Genomic DNA, 23,387 nt, shown 5'->3' on the forward strand with positions numbered 1-23,387 from the left:
GAGTTGAGGGTGCAGAATTCCTCGACGCGACAAGAAGGCGTAATAAGTCGACTTGACGGGCCTGAGACGTGGCAGTCACATCTCAACTGAGAGGAAAAGAGAAAAGAAAAGAAAAAAGTTGAGAAATGATAAAAAAGAAAAGAAAAGAAAAACACCTCATTCGGTAGCTCGGCTTGTCAGAATCGGTTCCTACCAGGAGCGTAATTAATAGGAAAAGTTCCGTTTCGGCCGAGAGCTCCCGCTAAAATGGATTCATCTTCAACAAGGAGGGCACGGCTGTTGCGCGTCGAGGCCCGTACGAGACGCAGTTTGTTTACTGTATCAAGGATGTCAGGATAGCACAGTTCTCTTGTTGCCCCGCACACACACACACACACACACACACCCCCGGAGGAGACGAAACGGCCCGTGCTCCATGCTAATGAACATGCTCCCACTAAATGGCCTGTGCAACCGTCCTGTCTCATCTTCCCTCCCTTTTTCTTTCTTTTTTTTCTGCTTCTTTTCCTTCCCAGCCTCCTGCCCTCACCTTGCTCACCCCCTGTCTTTCCGCCTGACACATCCTGGAGGAAACACGAGGAGGTCTTGGCTGCCTCGGTGCATCGAGGGAGAGTTTGATTTAACAAGTAGGGGCGGGGAGAAAAAAAAAATTTTTCCTCCGGAGTCAGCAGCAAGACACTATCACAAAAATGTCAGAGAATAACTTAAAATCCCCTAACGGCAGCAGTATCAACGGCTACGGTTGGCTGCGTTTCATGTTGCCCGCATTAGGCACACTGCTGAACACTGGTTTCCTGTTCACCGGTCCTGTATTTACCACCGGGGTGAGCGGACAAAACATGACCCCAAAAATTCCGATGCGGGCGAGTGTCGTCAATGTCTCATTTTCGCCCGTTTTCGCGACCTCCGACTTTGTTGTAAAGGGAATTATAGAGCATGCCAAAAGCACGGGGCTTCAGTGTGCTGTAAGACGATTTCAAATGTAAAGGTCAGCAGCGATGAGGAGTGCTAACTCAGCCTATGTGCGCTCCTATGTGGACATATTCACTGTTGCATGTAGGTTTATTATGTTGTTGGTCATACAGAAAATTTGGGAGTTTAAGTCATGTCAAAGACTAAAGGTCAGGATAAGCTATCATCTATAGAATTTGCTGGAAAAATCATAAAATAGAAGTGTATAAGTGCATCTTTATACGTACTTACTGTATATTATCAGACATAAATACATCAAAATCTGCATTTTGACTATATTTCAAAGCGCTTAAGTCATTTTCCGGCAAAAAATAATTTTTTGTGTTGCACTGATTTTAGCAGGAAGTTACCACTATCAATGAATGATGAGGTTTTACAGCACCGTCTTAAAGTAAAAATAAAACATTTCTAATCAGAAGAAATGATGACTGAAAAAAAGAGTGACCGCTGTCGCTACAAAGATCAACTGATGAATTTCCCCGCAGTGAGACAGTAAAGCACATTTCTATTCTCTGTGTAAAATTAAAAAAAGACATTTTGAGATGTTGTAGTGCAGCTACACCATCACAACCGATTACCTTTTTGTGGAGAACAGTGAGACCTGCACAGCCAGAGCATGGCTCACTAATATGAAATCAGCAATTTGGTTGACACAAGAATTGGGAGAAAAATGCCAAACTCCGCACACACTGGAGCAGCAATAGAAAGGCAGCTGAAGCTGGAACATTCAGGTGAAGACTGTCGGTTGCACTTTTTGTTTCAAAGTGCAATTTCCGTCCAAGCAGTAACCTAAAACAACAGTAAATATCAGTCACGTGTGTGAAGACCAGTCATATTGTTTTATTTAACTGGTTTTCCTCTCACTGTGTGACATCATATCCAACCAAACCTTCTGCTTTATTAGACAGAGTAACAACAACTATTTCCATTCGCTAAATTCTAGAAAAATAAATGTGTAAAACAAAGTTTCGATGTTTGAGTGCTTATATTTTTGCATGTCAAACAAACCCAACATTACACTTTCTCTCTCTCAGTGGAAATTAGCCAAATATCCAGCAAACTACTGCAACTAGATTCAGAAAAAATACCCAAAATGTTCAAGTCAAATATTACAGTTTGAAGGTAATTCCATCAAATGCTAAGGCAATGCATTTAAACTTTTGAATTTAAAAAGAGTAAAACAATCTCTCCCCAATTATTCTCCCTTTGGCAAATACAAATAATTTAGCCAATTAGGAAATGTTAAGTTGGACTTAATGTCTGATGACGTGAAAAACAAATGGTTGTGTCTTTTCATGTATAAATCTCTGATTTGAATTGTAAACGAGCATAAAACACAGCTATTGTTCACACTGGAGTTATTTGGTTCGCTTTAATTAGTAGCAGTGACGCGCGATGAGGTTCATAGCTGGTGAGGCACTAACTTAATAATCAGATATACAAATATAGACCACCTGCATGCTATTGTTTACATAAGGAAATTTCGCGCATGCAGACAAAGCTGGAGGGCAAAAAACTATTCTTTTACATGTCATGTATAGCCATAGAATAATTCCGTTAACTCAATCAAACTTGGACATTTAGGTATTAATTTAGTGCTGTGCTCCACAGCAAAGAGAAAAACCGCTGAAGTACAACTCAAAACCACTTCTTTCTCGCTCTCTGCTTTGGCCAGGCTACACACAGACTTGTTGCCATAGCAATTGACAACAACGCCACAAAAAAAACCACTCAAATATTTCCCACAAAAAAAGCAGAACATTCAGTCTGTTGCAGTAATATGGTTTTAGGCTTAATGTTTATTTTGCGATTATTAATAAGTGATTGTTGTGGTAAAAAGAGAAAACTATAAATATATCGCTGCACTTGACTTTACTGTATGGCTAGCTCCATGGCTAGCTCGTTGTTACTGTCTCTTACTCTGCAGTCACAATGTCTGGGATCATGAGCGCCCCCTGCCATGAAGCAAGAGAACTGCCTGCCTCACCTCGAATCTGGTCTCTGCAGTTTCTGATCGCTACTCAGCACACAAAACACGTTACACACATAGTTGGTGACAAAAAAACACTTTACATTATATTATATAAGCTAAATTATGGAAAATCAGCTCACGCATTAATTGTTTTTTAACCATTCATGCTGTCATCCAGTGCAGTTAGTGAGAGGTTGATCAATCAAGGTGAGGCTCAGCTCACTGCTGCCTCACCAGCTGCGCTTCCGAGCATTTGAATGGGAAATGAAGAAAATTCAGCGATTTTGAAGAAAAACTACTCAAAATTGGTTAAGCTAAATAAAAAATAAATACTTTACAGTACAAACCACAGGGTGAAAATATCAATACAAATTATTTTATCATTATATTTTTCCATTATGACTGGTGAGGCTCTGCCTCACTTGCCTCCCTTGAACGCACGTCACTGATTAGTAGTTATCTTGACTAAGACTGATCTGTTTCTCTAAAATGAGGCCGTTCAGACGGCTAGTAAGATGCTGACTACTGATACCAACTTGGTAGAACCCGTCTTCAGTCATTGTGAACCGTGCATGAATTTTAGACGGACGTGTTCCAACTAAACAGAAGGCTTTTAACTGATAACATGTAAATCAGGGATTTTTTTTTTTATTAGAATTATTATTATTGGAGGATGTCCCATAAACAAAATAATCTTCGTAAGCCTTCACGGCTGAGCAATTCCAATTTACAACTGCGACGTACCAGCGACAGCCTTAAAAGCGTTGGTTTCTGTACGCGCCGCAGCAGCACGGCGGGCGTCTGGAAGATCGCCAAGCGAGACGGCACGTGAACATCAGGGCAACTTTTCCCTGGCATTTATTGGGAGCAAGTGTTGGAGTGGGAAAGAAAGAAAGAAAGAAGGAAAAAACAGTCTACCATTTGCTTAACAGTGTAGCCGATGTGTTCAGATATACGCGGTATTGATTTGAACACAGAAACTTGTGGGCGAGTTTTATCTGCAGTCCTTGCTGCTTGCGCGCTGTAAACAAAGCCAGCGGTGACATCGCATCACCGGAGGAAACTCTCCACTGTGATTAACACGGGAGAGCAGAAAAGACACAGTCCAGAGCAGAAAGGGACTAGTGGCGACACTTTCAACACTTCAGCAGCTCTCTGAGGACATAAGTCCCCCCCAAAAAAAGAAAAGTGAGTTGGTTTGTTCTATAAATTAGTTTGAGATTGTTTCATAAATTTGTCAAAAAAAGTTGTGATTAATTTTTTATTATTAAAATTTGTGTTGAATTTTCTCATTTATTATGAAAGAACATATCATATGGTCTTTTTTTTGTATCACATTAACATATTAACATGATAGTTTTACTTGTTTTTTTTTTATGCTTGGCATTTTTTAATTACAACAAAATTTTGATGTATTCATTCAAAGTAACAGTCCTTTCAATTCCTAAAATAACTGTGACAAACAACGTCTTAATCACCACGTGAACCTCTGTTGAATATAAATTATTCTGTAAAATGAAGTCATTTTTTTGAACCTTTGATCATCTGGCCCAGGGAGCTAACTTAAAGAGAAAAAAAAGATCCAAAGTGTAAATTAAGCTAATTCCTTTATGTAGAAGTAATGCAATTATTATTAAATGACGCATTTAAATAATTATTGATTGAAGTTAATCAAACAAGACTTTTTTAATATTACCATCGGCCAAAGTGCTTTACAAAGAATAAAAGGTGATGATGATAATCATCATAATATTCACACTTTAAGAAAAAAAACAAAGACGCTAGCAAAACTGCTAGACATTTCTGGAGCTTTATAAAACATAGAGTAATGCAGCACCATCACTGCCAGTCAGCTGGTTAAAATGAAGCAGCAAGAAAATATTAATTAAAAAAATAACTAAAGAAGCACCTCTAATCACTTTCAGGATGATATTGTCATTTGAAAACAATTTATTTCCACATGTTTGCTAGTGTGACCGGTGGACTTCTGCGTTGTGTGTTTACAGGACAAACCATGAAAACACCGAGTCTGGGTTTGGAGGCTCTCCGTTTATTCAGCCTGTCAATCGGGAGATATTAGCATTAGCACGTAGCATGTGCTCCAGTTCTCCAACCCGATCTATACAAAATCATAATGTTAGCATGCATCAAATCTTATAAATGCATAATAGCAACTCGAATGAAAATATTAACCTAACATTAATACAGAAGAAAAAAAATAAACATTTGGACAATATAAATGAAAGGATTACAATAGATTATAAAACTTGCCTCTTCCCAGTGGAACGAGTAACAAAAGGGAAGAGGAAATGAACAGCTTAACATTTATAATGGTGCTGGAGGACCCTGAACAAAAGAAGAAGAAAGTAGGGCGGAGCTGGAGGACCAAACCCCTCATAGCAGACACAGAGGAACACAAAGACAGACAAGTATAAGAGGGCAAATAAATTAAAGAAAACATTTTGTGAAAATATACAACAATATAGACCCAGTTACACTAAGGAAGGCAGATTGCTGTCAATGATTCATTGCATTTGGTCGGGAACCATTAAGACTCTGTATCAAAACTAGGCTCAACCAGGAATGCCAAAAAGGGGTTAATAAATTTCAAATAATCTCATTTAGATCATCTTACAGATTATTTTTTACATGTCATGAAGCTGTGGTATTTTTCTTCGCGATTATCTAACGTCAAAACTTTAAGGTGAGGGTCTTGTGTCTAGAGCGTTGCTTTGACTCGTTCATGCCTGTTTGAGAACTCCTTGAGTCTCCCGTGGCAACCATTCAGGCGTGCTCCACTTAGCAACCCTCCCCCACTCAGCTCCTCCAGACTAGCGGCAGCAGCAATTAGCAAACACCTGCTGAGCTCATCGAGTGAGCTACAACGCACCTGAGATCCGCTGTGAACACGTGTGACTTCATCAATGGGCGACATGGAGAAGCGTTGTTGTGACGACAGCAAGGGTAGGAGGCTCTTAAAGAGACAGAGACCACTTTCAAGGTAGGTTAGGTAGGGCTCTGCGCAAAGATGGATTTCTTTTAAGCAATTTTTTATATTTATGGCATTTTCACAACAACTGAAGGTAACAGGTACTTCACATAAAATGTGCCTAAAAATACATTTTACCCCCTTCAGGAATCTCATAGTAGCACAAGTGATTCAATTTATTAAACAAGCAAACTCAAGTAAGTTGTTCTATTTTCTGTTGTGCTCTGATATTTAATAAAGAGCATTATTGAAAAGTAAATTTACTTAAGTAACTTGATTCACTAAGAAACATTAAAAGCCAATACTAATACTAATGTTTTCAAGTCGTTACAGTCTTTACATTTGCTAATTATGATTATTTTCTGCTTCCAGCTAAGAAAATCAGGACTGGAATATTACATCTGAAAAACAAAAAAGGAAACATTTTGAGTACAAAAATGTGGACTAAATGAAACATATGCTTGACACCTGCTTAAAGGTTCTCATTTTCAAAAAGTTGCATCACTAGAAGGCATATTTCAATTTATTGAATTTAGTTGAGGTTTGCTCTTTTACTTCGATCTTGACACTAACAGTCCAAATTAGCGGTTTAGCTTGTTGGAAAAGCATTTTGGAATCACATTAATCTGACAAATAAATGTTTGAAGTTGGCCTTATACATATTTTCTAGTGATCAACATGTTGCCTTCTACATAAATGTATACTTAGCAGCACATTTCACTATGTATCATCTATGTTAAACCTAAAAAGAAAGGGTTTTGAGAGACACATCATTAGATATCTCGGTGTAAACATGTCTTCGCCTTTCATTTTTCACACACGCTGTCGAGTTTCAACAGAGTCGTTCCTTCATTGTCTTCTCAGGGCCAGTGTTTAAAACAGTTATTTAGCTCACAGCCAGCAGATATATTATCGCAGTCACAATCAAATCAAGCCTTAACCAAATTAGTACCCTTTGCATAGTCCTTTATTATGATTACTGTCATTTATCCTTCTTCCTATGTGGATCGGTTTGTCACTTGGCGCTCTAACAAATCCAGGATTAAGTTTCCCTGCAGCTCGCCGAACTGTTTTTGCATTTATAACAACAGAAGGTGCTCGGAGTGGGAAGAAAATCTCCAAATGAGAGACGGTATCATTATGGCAGCCTTTTGTGGCCTCGCACTTGAATCAAGCAGAATTTGATTATGTCTATAATGTGTCTGGCTGCTGTCCACATCCCCGGTGCAGCTCTTTCTCTTTCTCCTTCCCTCTCTCTCTCTCTTACTCTTTTTTTTCCTCCCCTCCCGCTCTCCCTCGCTGTGCTAGCGGCTCGATCAGAGAGCGCTGACATGCCCACACCGGCGTCCTGACAGGATGCGCGCAACCGTGGGGATTTATGGGAGAATAAAGAGGATTTGCAACTGATGCCCGTGTCTGCGCGGCTGGGGGATCTGCTCCGCTCAAGTCCCACTGTCACATGCTTTACAGTCGCACCTTTTCCATCTCCGCGCCGGAATGACTAATTGCCGCTCTGGTCAGTAACAGAGCATCCTATTAGAGGGCCTGCTGTCAGCGACGAGATCAGACCGCCGAGGCTCTCCCCAGGTTTATTACAGGGGCGTAACATTTCAGCTTTCCTCTCTTTTATCCTTTTGTTTTCAGCTAATGCTACACGCCCAACCTTCTCACGGGAAAGTCGCACGGCTTCGCAAACGTAGAGCGTTCACGACCCTTGAACTTTTCCAACGTGTCCTCACGCTACAACCAACCCGCAGAGTTCTTTTATTCGAATTTTATGTGACGGACCAACGTGAGCGAGCGCGTAAAATGCGAAAAGGAAGCGCTCAAGGTAAGCGAAGGCGCTTGCGAACATTACTATTTCAAAACTAAACCACTGAACAAGTGACATCTTAGCTGCACAAGGACGGCTATTCAGCGAAGCCTCAAAGCAGTCTGAAAATGCTTCTTCCCCCCATTACACAAATATATAATTTAAAGTTATCTAATCTCATCACGATCTTCCTTTTAGAACGTGCCTCTAATTGAGCCATTCATCCCAACCTTTATCTAAGAAAGACTTATTCCTATCAGGAACAACGGCACGGTCCCCCAAGGACGCTTCCACACTACCACAGGTGAAATTCAGTGCAAAGGCTTGATCGCTAAATACATTCAAAAAGTTAATTATGACAGCCCATGTGATGATATGACATATAAGCATAATGACATTCGATGGAAGTGACGAGGTCTCTGAAAATGTGGATGTGAACTTGAACTACTCCATGAGATGCCAGTGTGTCTTTTGAGATTTTACAAAATAAAAAAAGCAAGAACTTTTTTTTTTTTATAACCAAGAAAATACCAAGGCAAGGAACTAGCTTGGCAGATAATAATAATAATAATAATAAGAAGAAATATAGGTTCTTTTCTTGAAGTTGGACATGGTACGGGTGTTTTAAAACTGTTCTTTACAAAAAGGAGAAAAAAAAAATGAGGTCACAGTGTTAGTGTTTTGGCACGTAACTTTCTATGTTCAACCCTGTGGTAAAATGTGGAGAAAAAAGAGAGATCTGGATAAGCATTTTTATCTCTGTAAAAAAAAAACACACACACTCACACTGGTGGAGTAAAATGCTTGTTTTAACTTAAGGGAGATTTCACTGTGAATTGCCTGGAGACCAATTAGACTAGACCTTAAAATATGTTCTTCCATTAAAAGCTGAATAAATAATGGGAAAAAATTGTCTAAGAACCTAGGCATGACTGAAAAATCAGGAGAGGGAGAAAAATGAGGACAATAAAACTAATTACAATTTCTGAAACAGTGATGATGATGGTGAAAAACACATAAAAGTACAACCAAAAGTCAAGTTTATCTGGTGCTTTTGAACACTAAATAATCTCATAACACAACTAAGCACTTATTTGTGCAGGTAATACACTATATTACTTAGCATGTGCCACACTGGAAAAGTTATGATAGCGATTAAACAGCCAAGCATCCAACCAATAAACTCCAGTGGAAACCTCAGGACTGAGGAAAAAAAAAAAAAAGAGTTAACCACAGCCTTAAAACAGCCTGTGCATTCCTGAAATACCATCACAAGACGGTTTTGGTCTGAGCATAAGCACATTTTGCTGAGAGGAGTCATGAGAATGACCCTGAAATCTTTTATGTTTCTCTGCAACCCTTGTGAAAGTTACGAGGATCCGCAAAATCCCTCACGGCTTAGCCAAAACAGCAACGAAATTTATACAGCCGCTCACAGATTAGGTCCGCAGGGCGAGCCGAGGAGGCCCGAGTAAAATTCATGTCTACTTTGTTAGCTGGCAAAGCTCTTACAGGCAGTTAATAAAAGCAGTGGGTAATGTGTAAATTCAGAGGTTCGCAACGTGAAATAGTTCACTTGAGACTCTTGAAGTGCACTATTTGAAATTTTTTTTAAGAGAAAAAAAAAGTTACTTGGTTATTATGTTGCTCAATGGAAAGGAAATAGAGCAAAGAAAAAAAAAAATCAGTCACCATAGATGCTCTTCGTTTAAAAAAAAAGTGTTCAGTGTAAAATGTGAAAAATCTGTAACTTTTCGGTGGAACCGCAAAAGTTCAGTTTTCAAATGACGCTTTTGCGGATTAAAGGAAAAGAGGTGACCCACACTAACACGCTTGTTTAATCAAGGCGTGAATTAACTAACCTGATTTCATTTTCATCACCCAGGCTGGGTATTTGCCAGAAATCGGTTAAGTAGAACCTGAGGAACATAAAGCAACGCATCCAGCCCGGATATTAAAAAAACAGATGGAAAAACAAACTCTTCACATCTAATGGTCTACAAAGGGTCACAAAATCATTTGTAAAGCTGTGGGACTCCAACGCGCCACAGAGACAGCCATTATCCTTAAATGCCCAAAACATTCAACAATGGCAAGCCTTCCCAGAAGTGGCCAGCCTACCAAAATTACCCCAAAGTGCGTCGACGAGTCAGTCAAAAGAGTCCAAAACAGACCCAAGCAACATCTAAAGCCCAGAATGTTAATCTGCCTCTGTTCAGGTTAATATTCAAGATCCAACAACAGAAGAGAGAGATTAGGCAAAAAAATGGCATGGAGAAAACCACTGCCAAAGGAAATATCACAGCAATCCACAATCATTTTTGGAAAATTATCTCACGTACTACAATGGAGCTTTTAATAAGAGGTGAATGTTCTTTTACATCCTTCATGATCCAAACACCATTTCAGAAAATAGACCTACTCACAGTCAAACATGTTGCTGGTAGTGTAGTAGCCTGGAGGTGCTTTGGTGCTGTCGGACCTGGAAAACTTCCTCTCATTAATAGAAGCATGAATTGGTTCTGGGAACTAAAAATCAATTAAGAATGCTCAAAAATCTATTTTAGTCTGCTTTTTTTTTTTGTTAAATTATTTTGGTATTTTTTTAAATTTATGAACAAGCCAGGCAGCTAAGCTAACCTAACGGTGCATTCACACCAAACGCATCAGACGCGTCAAACTCACGCCAGCGGTTGTCTTTCGATGCCGGTCGGATGTGTTGTGACGCATCAAACGCTCCAAAGGGTTCAAATTGTGCCGTGCTAGTTGCTCGGAACGCGCTGCGACGGACCCTCGACGCGCCTTCACATAGACTTCGAATGTAAACCAGACGCGCGAAACGCCTTTGGTGTGAACGCACCGTAGCATGCACAAACTTATTTTTGTTGAAGTAAAAACTGATGGAATTTGATACAGAATGGGACCTTTACTGAATTGTTTTAAATAAAACATGTCCTATTTGTTTGCACTCTCCTTTCCTCTTGTCAGTCACATAATTTAAAGGAAATCTCTCGGGCATTCGAATAAGAAAATCAAATCATGACCCTAAAAATCTGAATCAAACTCAATCACTAGGTGCTAAAAGATTTACATCTCTACCATAAATTCAGTTCTCTAACATAATGCTTGGAAGGAGAAAGTCCAGCCATCAGATTTGAAATACTCCACTGTGAACGTCTTAAAAACATACAAAAGTAACAATACAGGAAAAATAATATTGGTTATAAAGTGTCCTATTCGAGGTCTGGACTTTAATCGTACTGAGATGTTAGCAATTGGTGGCACTATTTGTTATTTGGATTAAGCAACAGTTGATTTGATTTCCACAGAGGGCCAGGTTTGTTTGGAGAGGTTTTTTTTTTTTTTCCTCCCTTAACAAATGAAATCTTCTCTTGAAAGCTACATTTTTACTTTCACTCAGGCTGATTTTAAAAAGGGTTTGTTTAGCTGAAACAATAAAGTGCATCCAAGAAGCATGAAAACAAAACGAAGTCTATCAGGGGGAAATGCATTTTACAAGCCCACTTTGGTTTTTGCTTAGCCATTTTAAGCAAGAAATTAAAACAAAACAAAGCAGTAGGAGAATACGACATAAAAGCAAGTTTATCTAAAGGGGCGACAGACACTTTCTGTCAGTCGGATTAATCCGCCGAGGTCCAACAGCAGCACGATCTGCAGAAACAGGTGTTCTCAATCAAGTCAACAACACAAGTCTTTGTTTTGTGTCTTCCCTCTTTCATGTCTACCCTCCTCTGGCTCTCCTCAACGCCTCAGGTTTACTGGAGGCTTACCTAGGATATGATGTCCCTGCTTTGGATCATCTGTGAGCATCTGAAGGGCTCAAGCACTATCACAACAGACTCTCTGCTCTCCTTCAGAGCTAGACATCCCCGGTTATATTCCCCTCTCCCCGGACGAGACGCAACCGCAAGAAAAGGAAATCGGGGCCTGCTAATACTTGTTCCGATGTCGGCCCCCCATCTTGGATCTGTTGCGTAGAGACGCTAAAAATCATTTAAGCTACTCGGATCGGCGGCTACACCTTAAACACACCCGCGTCGTCTCTGACTGGAGACAAAGTCGGAAGCGAGAAGCTTTTCAGACTTCGTTAAATATTCAGCGGCGACACATGTCGAGACACGAGGCCTGAAAACTTTCAAACACATGAAACAAATGTTCTTTTAAAAAACAGTGACTTATCTCTCCCCAGTGGTCTACCCGCCCACACACACTCTCTGCATCTAGGAAGACTCCGAGCGACCTGATGATATAATTTCCAGCGAAACTTTCTGAACACGAAACAACAAACGCAGAAGACAAACCGCTGTGAGTTTCCGTGCTTTGTTATGACATTTGCTCTTTCATTGCACAAGACAATATTAGGATTTGGCACTGACACTTCTGAAGTCACAACTAAAGGAGAAGATTGCAGGCAAAATACAAATATAGAAACTTGAATCGTATTTCAGAAAAACAAACAGATTTCCATATAAGAACTATGAAGAAAAAAAACAAACTCTAAAAAGCCAGTTATATGTTTTTTACTCTATAGAGGGAAAGTGGCATCCTTTTTTTATTTCTTCATGTGTAGACCAACAATGGGAGGTGAGGTTGTGTTTGTTCAGCCAAAGCTAAAAAAAACCCCACAATAACAAATAAGCAAGATAAAAACAAGAGAAATTTTTTTAATTAAATATTGGGAAAACACATATCAAATCTCATGCGCGCAATTAAAAATCTGGCTTATTTATATTGTTTACTTACGCTATCATGTGACAGTTATCTTTTTTAAATCCATATCATTTTCAGATGACATTTCAAAGCTCATAAAGGTCATGATTTCCTCCAATTGGTCAAAACGATTATTATCTGAATTACTCAGCAGGTCAATCGGGCATTCAGCATCCTGAGGTGAGCAAATCTTCATTAGTGGAGACAGAGCATCTGCATGGCGTCGCATTAGAGTAAGTAACGTTGCTATTGAGTCACTGCTGCGTCAACTGTGTAGCAGATGCGCTTGTGTGCCGTTTGTAAGGTGGTCGTCACGACTCAGCACAAAAATACATTCAACCAGGTCTACTTGTTCACGTCTGCTTTGCATTTGTAAAATCAGAGCCAAGCATGGAGAAGCAGCATTCAGTTTCTATGCTCGTCTAATTTGAAACAAACTTCCAGAAAACTGCAAAACAGCTGAAACACTGAGTTCCTATCAATCGAGGCTGAAAGCCCATCTGCCTTTGATTAATAATAACTGGAGCATCGTTTGGTATATTTGATGATAATTATTCTTGATGATGGCCTTTGACAAAATGTAATGTTGGTTGCTTGTTTCATAACTGAACCAGTGTTATGGTTTCATCATGTAAAACACTTTGAACTGCCCTGTTGCTGAACTTTGTCGTACAAATAAACTTGACATGACTGTTGTCTTTGCCTGGTTTGGTAGTTTAAGGTAGTTTGTAATAGGTTGCCAATTATAGTAGAGCTAACCCACCTCTGTAACTATGTTATTGCTATTATTTCTATAACTTTCTGCTGTTGCTATATTCGATATTCCATTCATACATGTTTTACTGATGTGCGGTTTACGCGCTTTACCCAACTGACATGTTATTAGCTCATGCTTATTTTTCTTTTTCTTTTTTGATTGGTTGCCAAATTCATCACTCTGCTTTGCTCCTCAAGCCGGCGTAGCAAGCAAGAGATGGAAACGTTTCTGACATGAAAAAGACTTAAACGTGTCCAGTAGCCTGCTTATGGAGGACTCTGCTGCTGCAAAAGAAACAACAAAACAAAACAAAAAAACCACACAAAAAAACCCTGCTAAAATGGAAGTTAAAATCGGAAAAGTTTGGGTACTAAAAATCTGTCCGTTGTGTCTTTGGCATAGATTTGGTCAACGTGCTGTTACTTTTCTTGTTTTGTTTTATTTTTCTTCCTCATGTCGTGTCCTCATGTTAGGGGTTGCCATGGAGATGTGGCACAAGTGCTCACATTAGTGGTCACACATTAGTGGTTCGTGACGAAGATAAGGAATTTAGCCAATGGACTCTATGAGTAAAGCTTTCCAAACACTCACCACATGTAACTCAAAGTTTTTTTTTTATCAAGTCTTCTGAGACAGAGATACAGCATCAAAGATAAAAAATTGGCGACTCTTTTTTGAAAACATAATATTGCCTTAAATATTTTTAGGGCAACACTAAATTTGGACCAGAGGACGTACAGACACTGGCTTTTAAATTAGGATCTCTGGGTAGCTGTGGCTGTGTCTCTCTAGGAAGAACAATTCCTCAGTGTTTATTCCAACAAAGCTATATTTACTCACTGGCAGGACAGAAATGCTATACTGTGGCGTTATGCTAATTAAGGTAGTGCAGAGTGTTAAGGAAAAATTATTAATTTTAGTGTTTAATACAGTTAATCTTACGACATGTGTAAAGGTATAGTCAATACTCTTATTTGGAACAGGTTTCTTCTGAGCATGTGGGAGCTGAATAGCAGACATTCGGACAGAGCGGGGCCCTTTTCCTCCCCCGCTGACAGACACAGCAATAAAATTTACATTCCGATAGGGTTAGAGACTTTTTGGCGCCTCTCCCCGTACCAGACGGAGATGACCACGAAGTGGTCCGCCCTTTTACTTAGACAAAAACCAGACACCTTTGCCGTAAAGGAGGGGAGTTTCCAAGTTTTTCTGAGTCCTTACGGAGTTTCTAATAGGTCAAAGAACGGAACGCCTTGACTGCATATATTAAATTCAAGAAACACCTACTCAGTATAAAAATTCCAGGTCAGCGCTAAGAGAGAGAGAGAGAGAGCGGCCGCTATTTTTTGCCTTTTTTGTCTGTGTTTTATGTTCGTTTGTCTCCCCTTGTGTGTCTGTATTTTTATGAGAAAAAATGCATATCTCTGTACCTCTGCAGCTTTGTTGTTCATTGCTTTGTATGAGATTAAACTCTGTGATCTGTGACGTCAACACGCTTTGTTGTTGTTTCGTTTTAGCAGCACGCCGTCGCTACACGTCGCCCACGGAGAACGTCACTCGCCAAGGACTCGGAAGAGAAAAGAGGAAAGAGCCAAAACTTTTTGTCCAAAGCTAGCATTAAATGATCCTCTTTTTTAACAAGAGCAATCTACCACAAGCTAGCTCAGAACTGCCCTGTGACAAGAGAGTATTTAGGAGAGCAGCGAACTGCAAGGAAGCTCAATTACAGCCTCCCAGCATGTTTCACATAAATCACACTAAATCCGCTTTGGAGGCCCGTCTTCTCGGAATGTTTTAGCACAAAACAGAGACGGCAGCATCACGGTGACTCAAAAGGAGAGGGGCTTATGGAAAACTGCAGCGTAATGTAACAGATGTGCAAAGCAGCGTCCCGTTTGACTCCGCCACTCCCACAGAGAGAGTCGGTAAAGCTGACTGAGGCTTTAACCGTGAGAGGACGATCGCTGATCTGCGGCGCTTCGGATTTGCCGTTTGTCACAGAGGAGAGGCAGGTCTGAAGGAGAAACCAGAGGGAAAAAAGTTGCTTCATTTGCAAGAGAGATTTACCTGGCGCTATTTTTATCCGACGCACAAAAATAGAGCTAAAATGTCAGCTCTGTTGGTTTTTTTTTTTGATCAACTGAAAGTGTAAATGAATGTTATCTAGAGAGTCGCCTCATTAGAATATGTTTGCTTTTAATCTAGTCTCACTCCTGAGGTTTTTTTTTATTTAAACTTATTATTGGTCGCCTTGGATTTTTATTTATTTATTTTTTTAAACTAAATGAATTGCACATTGCCCACGACAAAAGAAAAATTGCCATATCTTTAAAGCGGCTATTGATAAACCGATCTATTCTTTAAAGATATTTTTTTTGTATTAAAATGTCACATTCTGGCATATCCAAATGTCAACTCCCAAGGTTGCCTCACCATCTGCCTAGCCTTAACAGTGCTTTTGAAATAATAGCCTTAAAAAATAAATAAATAAATGAAAATGATGGTTTGTACTGAAACCCTTTTTTTTTTTTGCAGAGGTAAATCTAAGCGTTAAAAAAACGACCCAAGAGGTTGCTACGCCGTTAGTTAGCGCGGCAAAATAAGCTACTTCCCGTCTGTCCGCGGGAAAACAGTTATTGATGTTTTGCAGCCTCGCTGAGACAAAATGTGACTGGCATTTGTAGAGGGGATGTAACGGGCATTACAATGTGACGGATGGGTTCAGTTGAGATATAAAGCTGCAGATGTCGATAAGATAGCAGCAAATTTTCCCTCTGATCAAACGCACGAGCTGTGACAGGTGTCTCCGACTGTCCCGCACCACGCGTCCTCACTGACACCTATCAACAGCGCTATCTAATTTAAACTGGCTAGCCACCGTTTCCCTTCAACTGTAGGTACAAGCCCTTGTTTTCTTTTTTCCCCATCACACGTGCATGCAAGCTCTCTCTTTTTCTCTCTCTCTCTCTCTCTCACACACACACACACACGCACACGCGTTTTGCTGAGAGGGACAGTAGTGGGGAAATACAGTACCTTGCGTGTTGACTGGGTTGGTGGTGGGTGTGGGGATAGTAGTGGGAGCATCTAGATGAAAAGAGTGGAAAAAAAATAAAGAACATGTATAAGAAATAAAGACAAGAGCAAAGAAAGAGACAAAGTCACTGAAGATGAGAAGCTGGACTATTTTTTCAAAAAAAACAAACAAACCAAAAAAAATTAAAAAAATCCTAACATGCACATGTTGAAGCTACTGTGTGAGCTGAAAGTACATGTTAGTAGGTGTGAGGAGGCATTTACAAATTATAGGTTCAGGGTTTTTTTCCATCCCCCAAGTTTTTAAAGAATAAAAGTGTCAGATGTCAACGGAGACGACAAACTCCAAGTGCTATTAACTACTGCATAACGTCTCTCCGTCTTTCTTTGGTTTGTTTTTTGTATTCGTTCATGGAGAGCTTGACAAACAATGTCCATGGAAACTGTTTGTAAGACCTCAAAAAATACATTTGCAAATGACATTGAATGAATAACATAAACAAATAAGCATTGAAAAAAATCTATCAATAGCTGTGTTTTTACAAAGCATTCTTGAAGCTATTGAATCATCTCTGGTCTATATCTATGGCAACCGGGTTGTTGTTTTTTTTTTACATTGCTCTAATGAATTGTTTACAGTTACTAACCTCACCTGTATTTGCTTTAAATACATTTCTCAATATGTTGCTTGAGTTCCTCACAAACAATATGTTTGTGAGGAACTGGATAAAAAAAGGCAGATGGAAATGATTTTTTCCCATCTTTTTTCATAAAAAACATGTAAATAAATAAATAACCCAATAACAGTGAATAAAATAAACCTACCCTTTCAGAAAGAATCCTTCAAGAACTTTACACTTTTTCCACGTCAATTTAAGACCATTTTGTCTTACTTTAAAAGAACTCCATTTTATTAACAAGTTTTTTGCTTAATAAATAAATCACTGACGCTTTTTATAGCCCAGCTTAATAAAAACGTTGTGAACGCTTAAATTTCCAAACTTGTCGGTGCCTTTATGAACACCTTGGCATCTGACATTTGTTTTCAAACAGACTTGAGGTTAAAAAAAAAGACTTATAAACCCATTTTTGAAGCATTACTAGCGTCCCGTGCCAAAAGCTAACATCAGCATGGAACTAATGTTAGCATAAAGCTACAGTGGCTAACGCTACATCCTGTTAGCCACCTGTTTACTTTTTCATGCCAAAAGAAGTCAAAGCTTAAAATAAATAAATAAGTAAATAAATAAATAATAAACAAACCTTAAAATTACATACATGTGTCCCTGTAAAGCATAAATATGTCACTGTGAAGACCTTTGGCGTGTTGAATAGGCATATTTACAGGTCCTTCTCTATTCAAACCAAGACCAAACACAATATTCCCACCTTGCTCAAAATGCAGCTGGACTCTGCTTAAGGTTTTCATGAACTGAGTCTTCAGTCTTAGTTGTGAAGAGGAGTGGGTGTCCGGTTTGGGATTTTCCGGCTCTCCTCTTTAGTTGTTGTTGATGAGCTGGTTCTGTCGCCATTTTAAAGCCTGTTTCTCAAGTACGCTGTTGTTTTTATTGCCTACGTTAAACGGCTGCAGTCACAATCGTAAATAAGCTATACACTCATCTATATACAGTAGTTTAGAATCACATTAAAAGATTACGGAGTGATTCAATTCCAAAACTGAAACTCGTGAATTTAATCCCCTCTGCAACTGGTGATGGAATTGAAGCTTATATAGCTGTAAATTTAAATGATTTTGGCTTAAAGTTAAATATTTGAATATTACAAAAGACCAATAAAATTTTTTTAGAACGTAAATATTATGTATTGGCCATGGAACGACATCTACAATCTTGGGATGTTGATAGAATCCACTAGATCAGAAAATCTAGTGGACTTTTTAATCCACCAATCTAGTGGATTATTTTGCAACAATCTGCTAGATTATTGGAAAATCTAATGGAAGGAAAAAGTGTGGTAGACATTGGCACACAAGCAACACGGATAACCAGAGAGAATTTTCGATCAAAGCCCATTCATGAGCCTTGGGGGAGGAGAGTGGGTGGTTAGAGGCATCACAAATAGATGTACGCAAGGCAACATGTCTGGTCCAACGCCTTCTGAAAAAAAAGTATTTTGCCTGAGCTAAGGAGAAAAAAAAGCCCAAGTTCTCCATTCAGATTAAAACCTAAATATCTTCAAAAGTCAAAGTGGAAGAGTCTGGAGGAAGTGGTTCAAGTTTCCAGAGTCAGTGATGATTTGGGGGACCGTATCATCCACTGGTGTTGGCCCACTGAGTTATTCACAAAATGCTGCATCCCAGTTTATTAATGGAAAGTTGGAGCACATAATATTGCCTGCCAAACCTCCGAAAATATAAGAGATATTGTCAACAAGAAGATAAGAAACACCAGATCAGTCCATGCAGTTGAGCTGAGGGCAACTATTAAAGCAACCTGGGTTTCATTGACAGTAACTGAGTTTCCTTTGACTATATAATCGATAATAAATTTGCCTAATGCAACACGGCAACTTCAGTAAAACTCAAAAAACGTTTTAGTGCTAGGATGAGGTGGCTTTTGTTGGCCACATCGAAATTGGTTTATTTCGTAAAACTCCAACTGAACAACTTTCTTCACATCACACGAGTCACGCGATCAACAACCAGATGTTGCTACTGGTGCAATCCATGAAGAAGACGACAACAGGAAGTAGTTGGAGGATGATGGCGCGGCATGTTTTTTTTAATGACATCGTGTGAACAAACTTATTCATGTGATTTTAGTTGCTTTTCTTATTCAAAGAATACACTGCAATTGCAAAATTGTGTTTTTCTCAACATTAGCAGAATATTGACAAAGTATGGTGCGCATTTGTAACGGAAACCAAGGCAGCGTCTCAACCGCGTTTCATGACAGAACCTTTGTTATGGAAATAAAGCTGATTTTATGGATAAAATTTAGAAAAAAAAGGAGCTGACAAATAAACTCTGGGGTTGCATTACAGTTCATTACGTTAGCTGTTAAATTTCACTTTTGAAAAACAACTAGTGACTAACGAGCAAAGACGTTTGGCACCGATTGAGGACATTGCTACTTTCCCAACATTCAAGCAAGACTGTAAACTGTTCTCTCTGCTCCTCACTCTACGTATCAGAGCCTCCACTAACCTTGCGCCAAAATAATCAGGAAGACAAGATGGAGGCCAATTCAGGTATACAACCATACTAAGCAGGACTGAAAGCCCGCCTCATCAAGGGGAATTATTTTGCCAGGCTGTGGTGCAGGGAGGGTAGGGGGGGAAGATAGCCCGGCCCCTTGCTGAGGGAGAACTGCAGCAAGGGAAATTGGCTGGCTGTTTCCATGCCTTTACTGTCTGCACTCCATCAAAAGACAGCAGTGGGGGACCACACACTCCCAAACTAATGATAAAACATCAAGGACAGCATAATGTTGCCGCCAGGGATGGAGTGTATAGCAGAGGTGGTGCTGATGATGGTAGGGGGGTATCAGCGGCAGATTCTCCTCTGACAGTGTTTGAAGAGAGGGGTGGGCTAGATTTCCTTCCCTATGACCGAAGGCTGTGTGATAGCTGAAATGTCAGTGTGTGGAGGAGAGTTGGCTGGGGGTGGGGGCGAAATTGGCCATTCAGGGATGAGGGTCTTCACAAAGCCCGGGATGGGATGTGGCACGTATAATATCCAGGCGAACACGAATTCTCCATGGGCAATTTCCAGGCTGGATGACTCCGGGCTCGGCTTTATGAGGGCTGAAATATGAGTGTGTTTTGGAGATGCCATATTTTCAGGGAGCATTTGTATCAGTGAACAATTTGATATGAGAAAATTTAACCATAAAGTGAAACAATGTTTGAGAAATTGTTTATCCACGCCTGCTTAAATCTGCCTGCCAACATGACGGCAGGGGGTTAGGGGGGGGGATGTTTTGTTTGTTTTTGTGTTGTCTGCTTATTTCTTTTTGCTTAAAAGTTGCTTTTCCATAAGGCGTCGTGGCAGTGTTCTGCAAAACATGGAGAAAAGTCTGGATTTCAAAGGAATCCAGTGGCCCCTTTGCTTTTCTCCCTTTCTTTCTTTCTTTCAGCCACAGTCATGCTTTATAGTGTGGATGCTTAGTTCCTGGGGATGTCCAGTGTTAGCTTTTTTTTTGTGCAATATTAAAGAGTTTTGCATGTAGGTCAAAAGTTCAGTTTCTATCTCATCTAACCAGAATGTCGTCTTCTACATGTTTCATGTGTTTTGCTAACATAGCTTGTGGCAAACTGGAAATGGGTCTCCCTGTTATAATGGTTTACTTTGCTACCACCTAAAGGTCCAATTTGTGGAGAGAATGACTAATAGCTGCCCAGTTGACAGGATTTCCTCCAGAGTTTAATTGAGCGTATTAGATATTCCTGGTGGTTGATGCTCTGCCTATCGGTTTCCACGTCTTGGAAGGTTTGTAGTTGTGGCTCAATTTGTCCATTTCGCTTAATGAGATTTTATAAATGTAGGATTTCACAAAAAAATTTTTTTTTAAACTTCCTCAATCACTCTACTTCTTCTTCTTCCTCTGTGTTTATTGGCGTTCGGCAAACATTGAATTGGTGCAATACCGCCACCGACTAGCATGGAGGGCGAACCAGAACGTCACTCAAGGATTATAGTCTACAACTCTGTTAATTTGAGATAATTAACTATCATCTGATCATTTTTACTTTTTGAATTTAGTTTTACTTTAATTCTATTTCAGTTTTGACTCAATTGTTGTCCTTGTTCATCGTAATCTTGACTTTGCTTTATTTCTTTGGTCCTCTTGATTATGTTTGCTCACCAATATTCTCCAAGAATCTCATGCATTCACAGAACAGCTAGATTTGTAGTATATTACACATAAGTGAACCTGGTTTACTAAGTAGACGATGGCACTTGATAAAAACAAGTGGGTGCACTGGATTTTATTTCAGGGATTAGAGTAAAATAGGCAGAAGAAAACTTCAACCCACACTCGTCATATTCATCTTTCTATTTATTTTCCTGTTACTTCACTGTTGTCCACTTCCTGGTGTCTGTCACATAAAACTCTAGTAAAATACATCGACATTTATGGCTGCAATGTGACAAAATGTGAAAAGGCTCATTTTCACATTTATGTCTCGCCCCAAACAAACACTGAACTCAAGAGGTGGTTTTACACAAACATTTAAAAAAAAAAAAGAAGCATATTTGTGAGACAATAAAGTGAGATATATAGAATGATTGTTTTATTTTTTTTTTTTATGTGTGAAGCGTTGACAGTGAATATGAAGTTCAATTCACAAGGACACGGTTTTCCAACAGGCCCTCATAAGACCAAAGAGACCTCTGAGTCCCGTCCGCTCATGTTATGTCAAACCGCCAACAAACCCCAAATTTCTAGCAGCTCGCGTGTCTTTGACTCTGCGTCCATCGAGGATTTATAGGTCGAAAAGTCAATTGCAAGCTGAAGTGGGGTGGTAAAAGGATCGGCAGTATGTGAGGGTTATATAGCGCCGGGCTGCTGCTGCTGCCCCAGAGAGAGAGAGAGAGAAAGAAAAAAAAGGTTTTCGCTCTGGCCACTTCTCTCACAAACCAAACGCCAGCCGGGGGCCACAATTTAAAGGCCGTCTCAGACAGACCCTCGTGGAGAAACAGCGTGAGAAGCCTCTCTCTCTCTCGGAGCCCCTTTCGACCGGCCGCACACAATGCGGCGCTTCGCACAATGGGACTTGATTTGACGTGGATTTACATCGGCCTCCCACCTGTCCGGCCTGTCGCGCAGTTGAAAGGTCATTAGTTGTTGTAAAACAGGACGTGCCTGAAGGAGCAGAGCAGGTAGAAGGTGGCAGGAGGAGCGAAAATAAAACTGATGAGCGATTCAACAGCTCTAGATCAAAACTACCTGCGTGAGCGAGAGGAAGTTGAACAATTATTATTTTTTTTTTGTATGATAGAAGTGGTATAGCTTTATTCGGAGCTTGTACAGCACACTGAAAAATCATCTGCACTTTTTATAGATCTCTTTTTGTATTTGCTATTTTCCCATGATTAAACATTTGAGAATATCAAGCAAATTTTCCCGTCAGATGACGACAACCTGACTGTACAAAATGCAGTTTTTTTAAATAAAGAGTTTTGCTTATAGAGGAAAAAATGCTTTGCAAATCAACATGACTCTGTGAAAAAGTAACTGACTGGTTGGTAGGATGACAGCAACAGTCGTCATTGAATGAGGAAATTGTTTTCTTTGAAAAAGTCTTTAAGTTAAACCACACGTGCAGGTTTTCTAGCATAAACAACCTTTTTAAGGTCATGCAAAAGCATCTTGATTGGAATCAAGCCCAGACTTTGACTAGGCCACTCACAAACATTTGTTTTTAAAAGTCACTTGTATGTGGACTAGCAGGTGCAGGTGTGTTATGGATCATTATCATGCTCTATAACCCAGTTGTTACATAGCATGGTGTCACGATTTGCCGACATTCTTCTTCCAGATTTTCTGGTAAAGAGAACATTTCACGTTTCCATCTACAGCTGCGTTTTCATTACAAATGTGCGCAAACATTTGTCAATATTCTGGTAATGTCAAAAAGAAAAAGGTGATGTTTCTATTAAATAAGAAACGCAATTGAAATGACAGGACTTGTTCCTGCATAAAAACACAAAGCCTCATTAAAAAGACATGTCGTGCAGTCATCCTCCTACTTTCTGTCTTCTTCGTCTTTTCAGTCGTAACATTCGATTGTTGATCATGTGACTCGTGTGATGCCAAGAAGGGGTCCCCATTGTAGTTTTATGAAATGCACTTATCGGAAACTGCAAGTTTTTTCCAAATCGGCGTTTTTCCATTAACCCAAGGTGTTTTGTGTTTTTTGTGTTTCTTTGGTTTTTTTTGGGAATTCCAATTTGCAGAATCATATGGTGAATGGAAACACAGTTAATGATGGCAAGTCGTCACGGTCCAGAAGCAGCCAACCATCACACGACCACAACCGCTTTTCAATCTGGTCATGATGTGATTTTATGCAACAGGATGCACTATTTCCAGCACATTCTACTTTTGTCTAGTCAGGCAGTTTTCACAAACATTTTAGGGACCATCTCTCC

The 23,387-nt window shown here is 39.7% G+C and overlaps 1 protein-coding gene across 3 annotated transcripts in view; it reads right to left on the bottom strand.

Moving 5' to 3' along the window:
- Positions 1-23,387, bottom strand: part of cadm1b (cell adhesion molecule 1b) — a 254,707-nt gene that overhangs the window by 3,042 nt on the left and 228,278 nt on the right. For 2 of the 3 annotated variants that reach the window (XM_032545058.1, XM_032545057.1), the window contains one exon: positions 16,271-16,321. The exons of the other annotated variant lie outside the window; for it this stretch is intronic. In XM_032545058.1, coding sequence (XP_032400949.1) covers positions 16,271-16,321 — 51 coding nt within the window. The remainder of the gene's footprint in view (positions 1-16,270; positions 16,322-23,387) is intronic. 3 annotated transcript variants of the gene reach the window in all.

The sequence above is a fragment of the Xiphophorus hellerii genome, chromosome 18 (assembly GCF_003331165.1).
Source record: "Xiphophorus hellerii strain 12219 chromosome 18, Xiphophorus_hellerii-4.1, whole genome shotgun sequence".
NCBI lineage: Eukaryota > Metazoa > Chordata > Actinopteri > Cyprinodontiformes > Poeciliidae > Xiphophorus > Xiphophorus hellerii.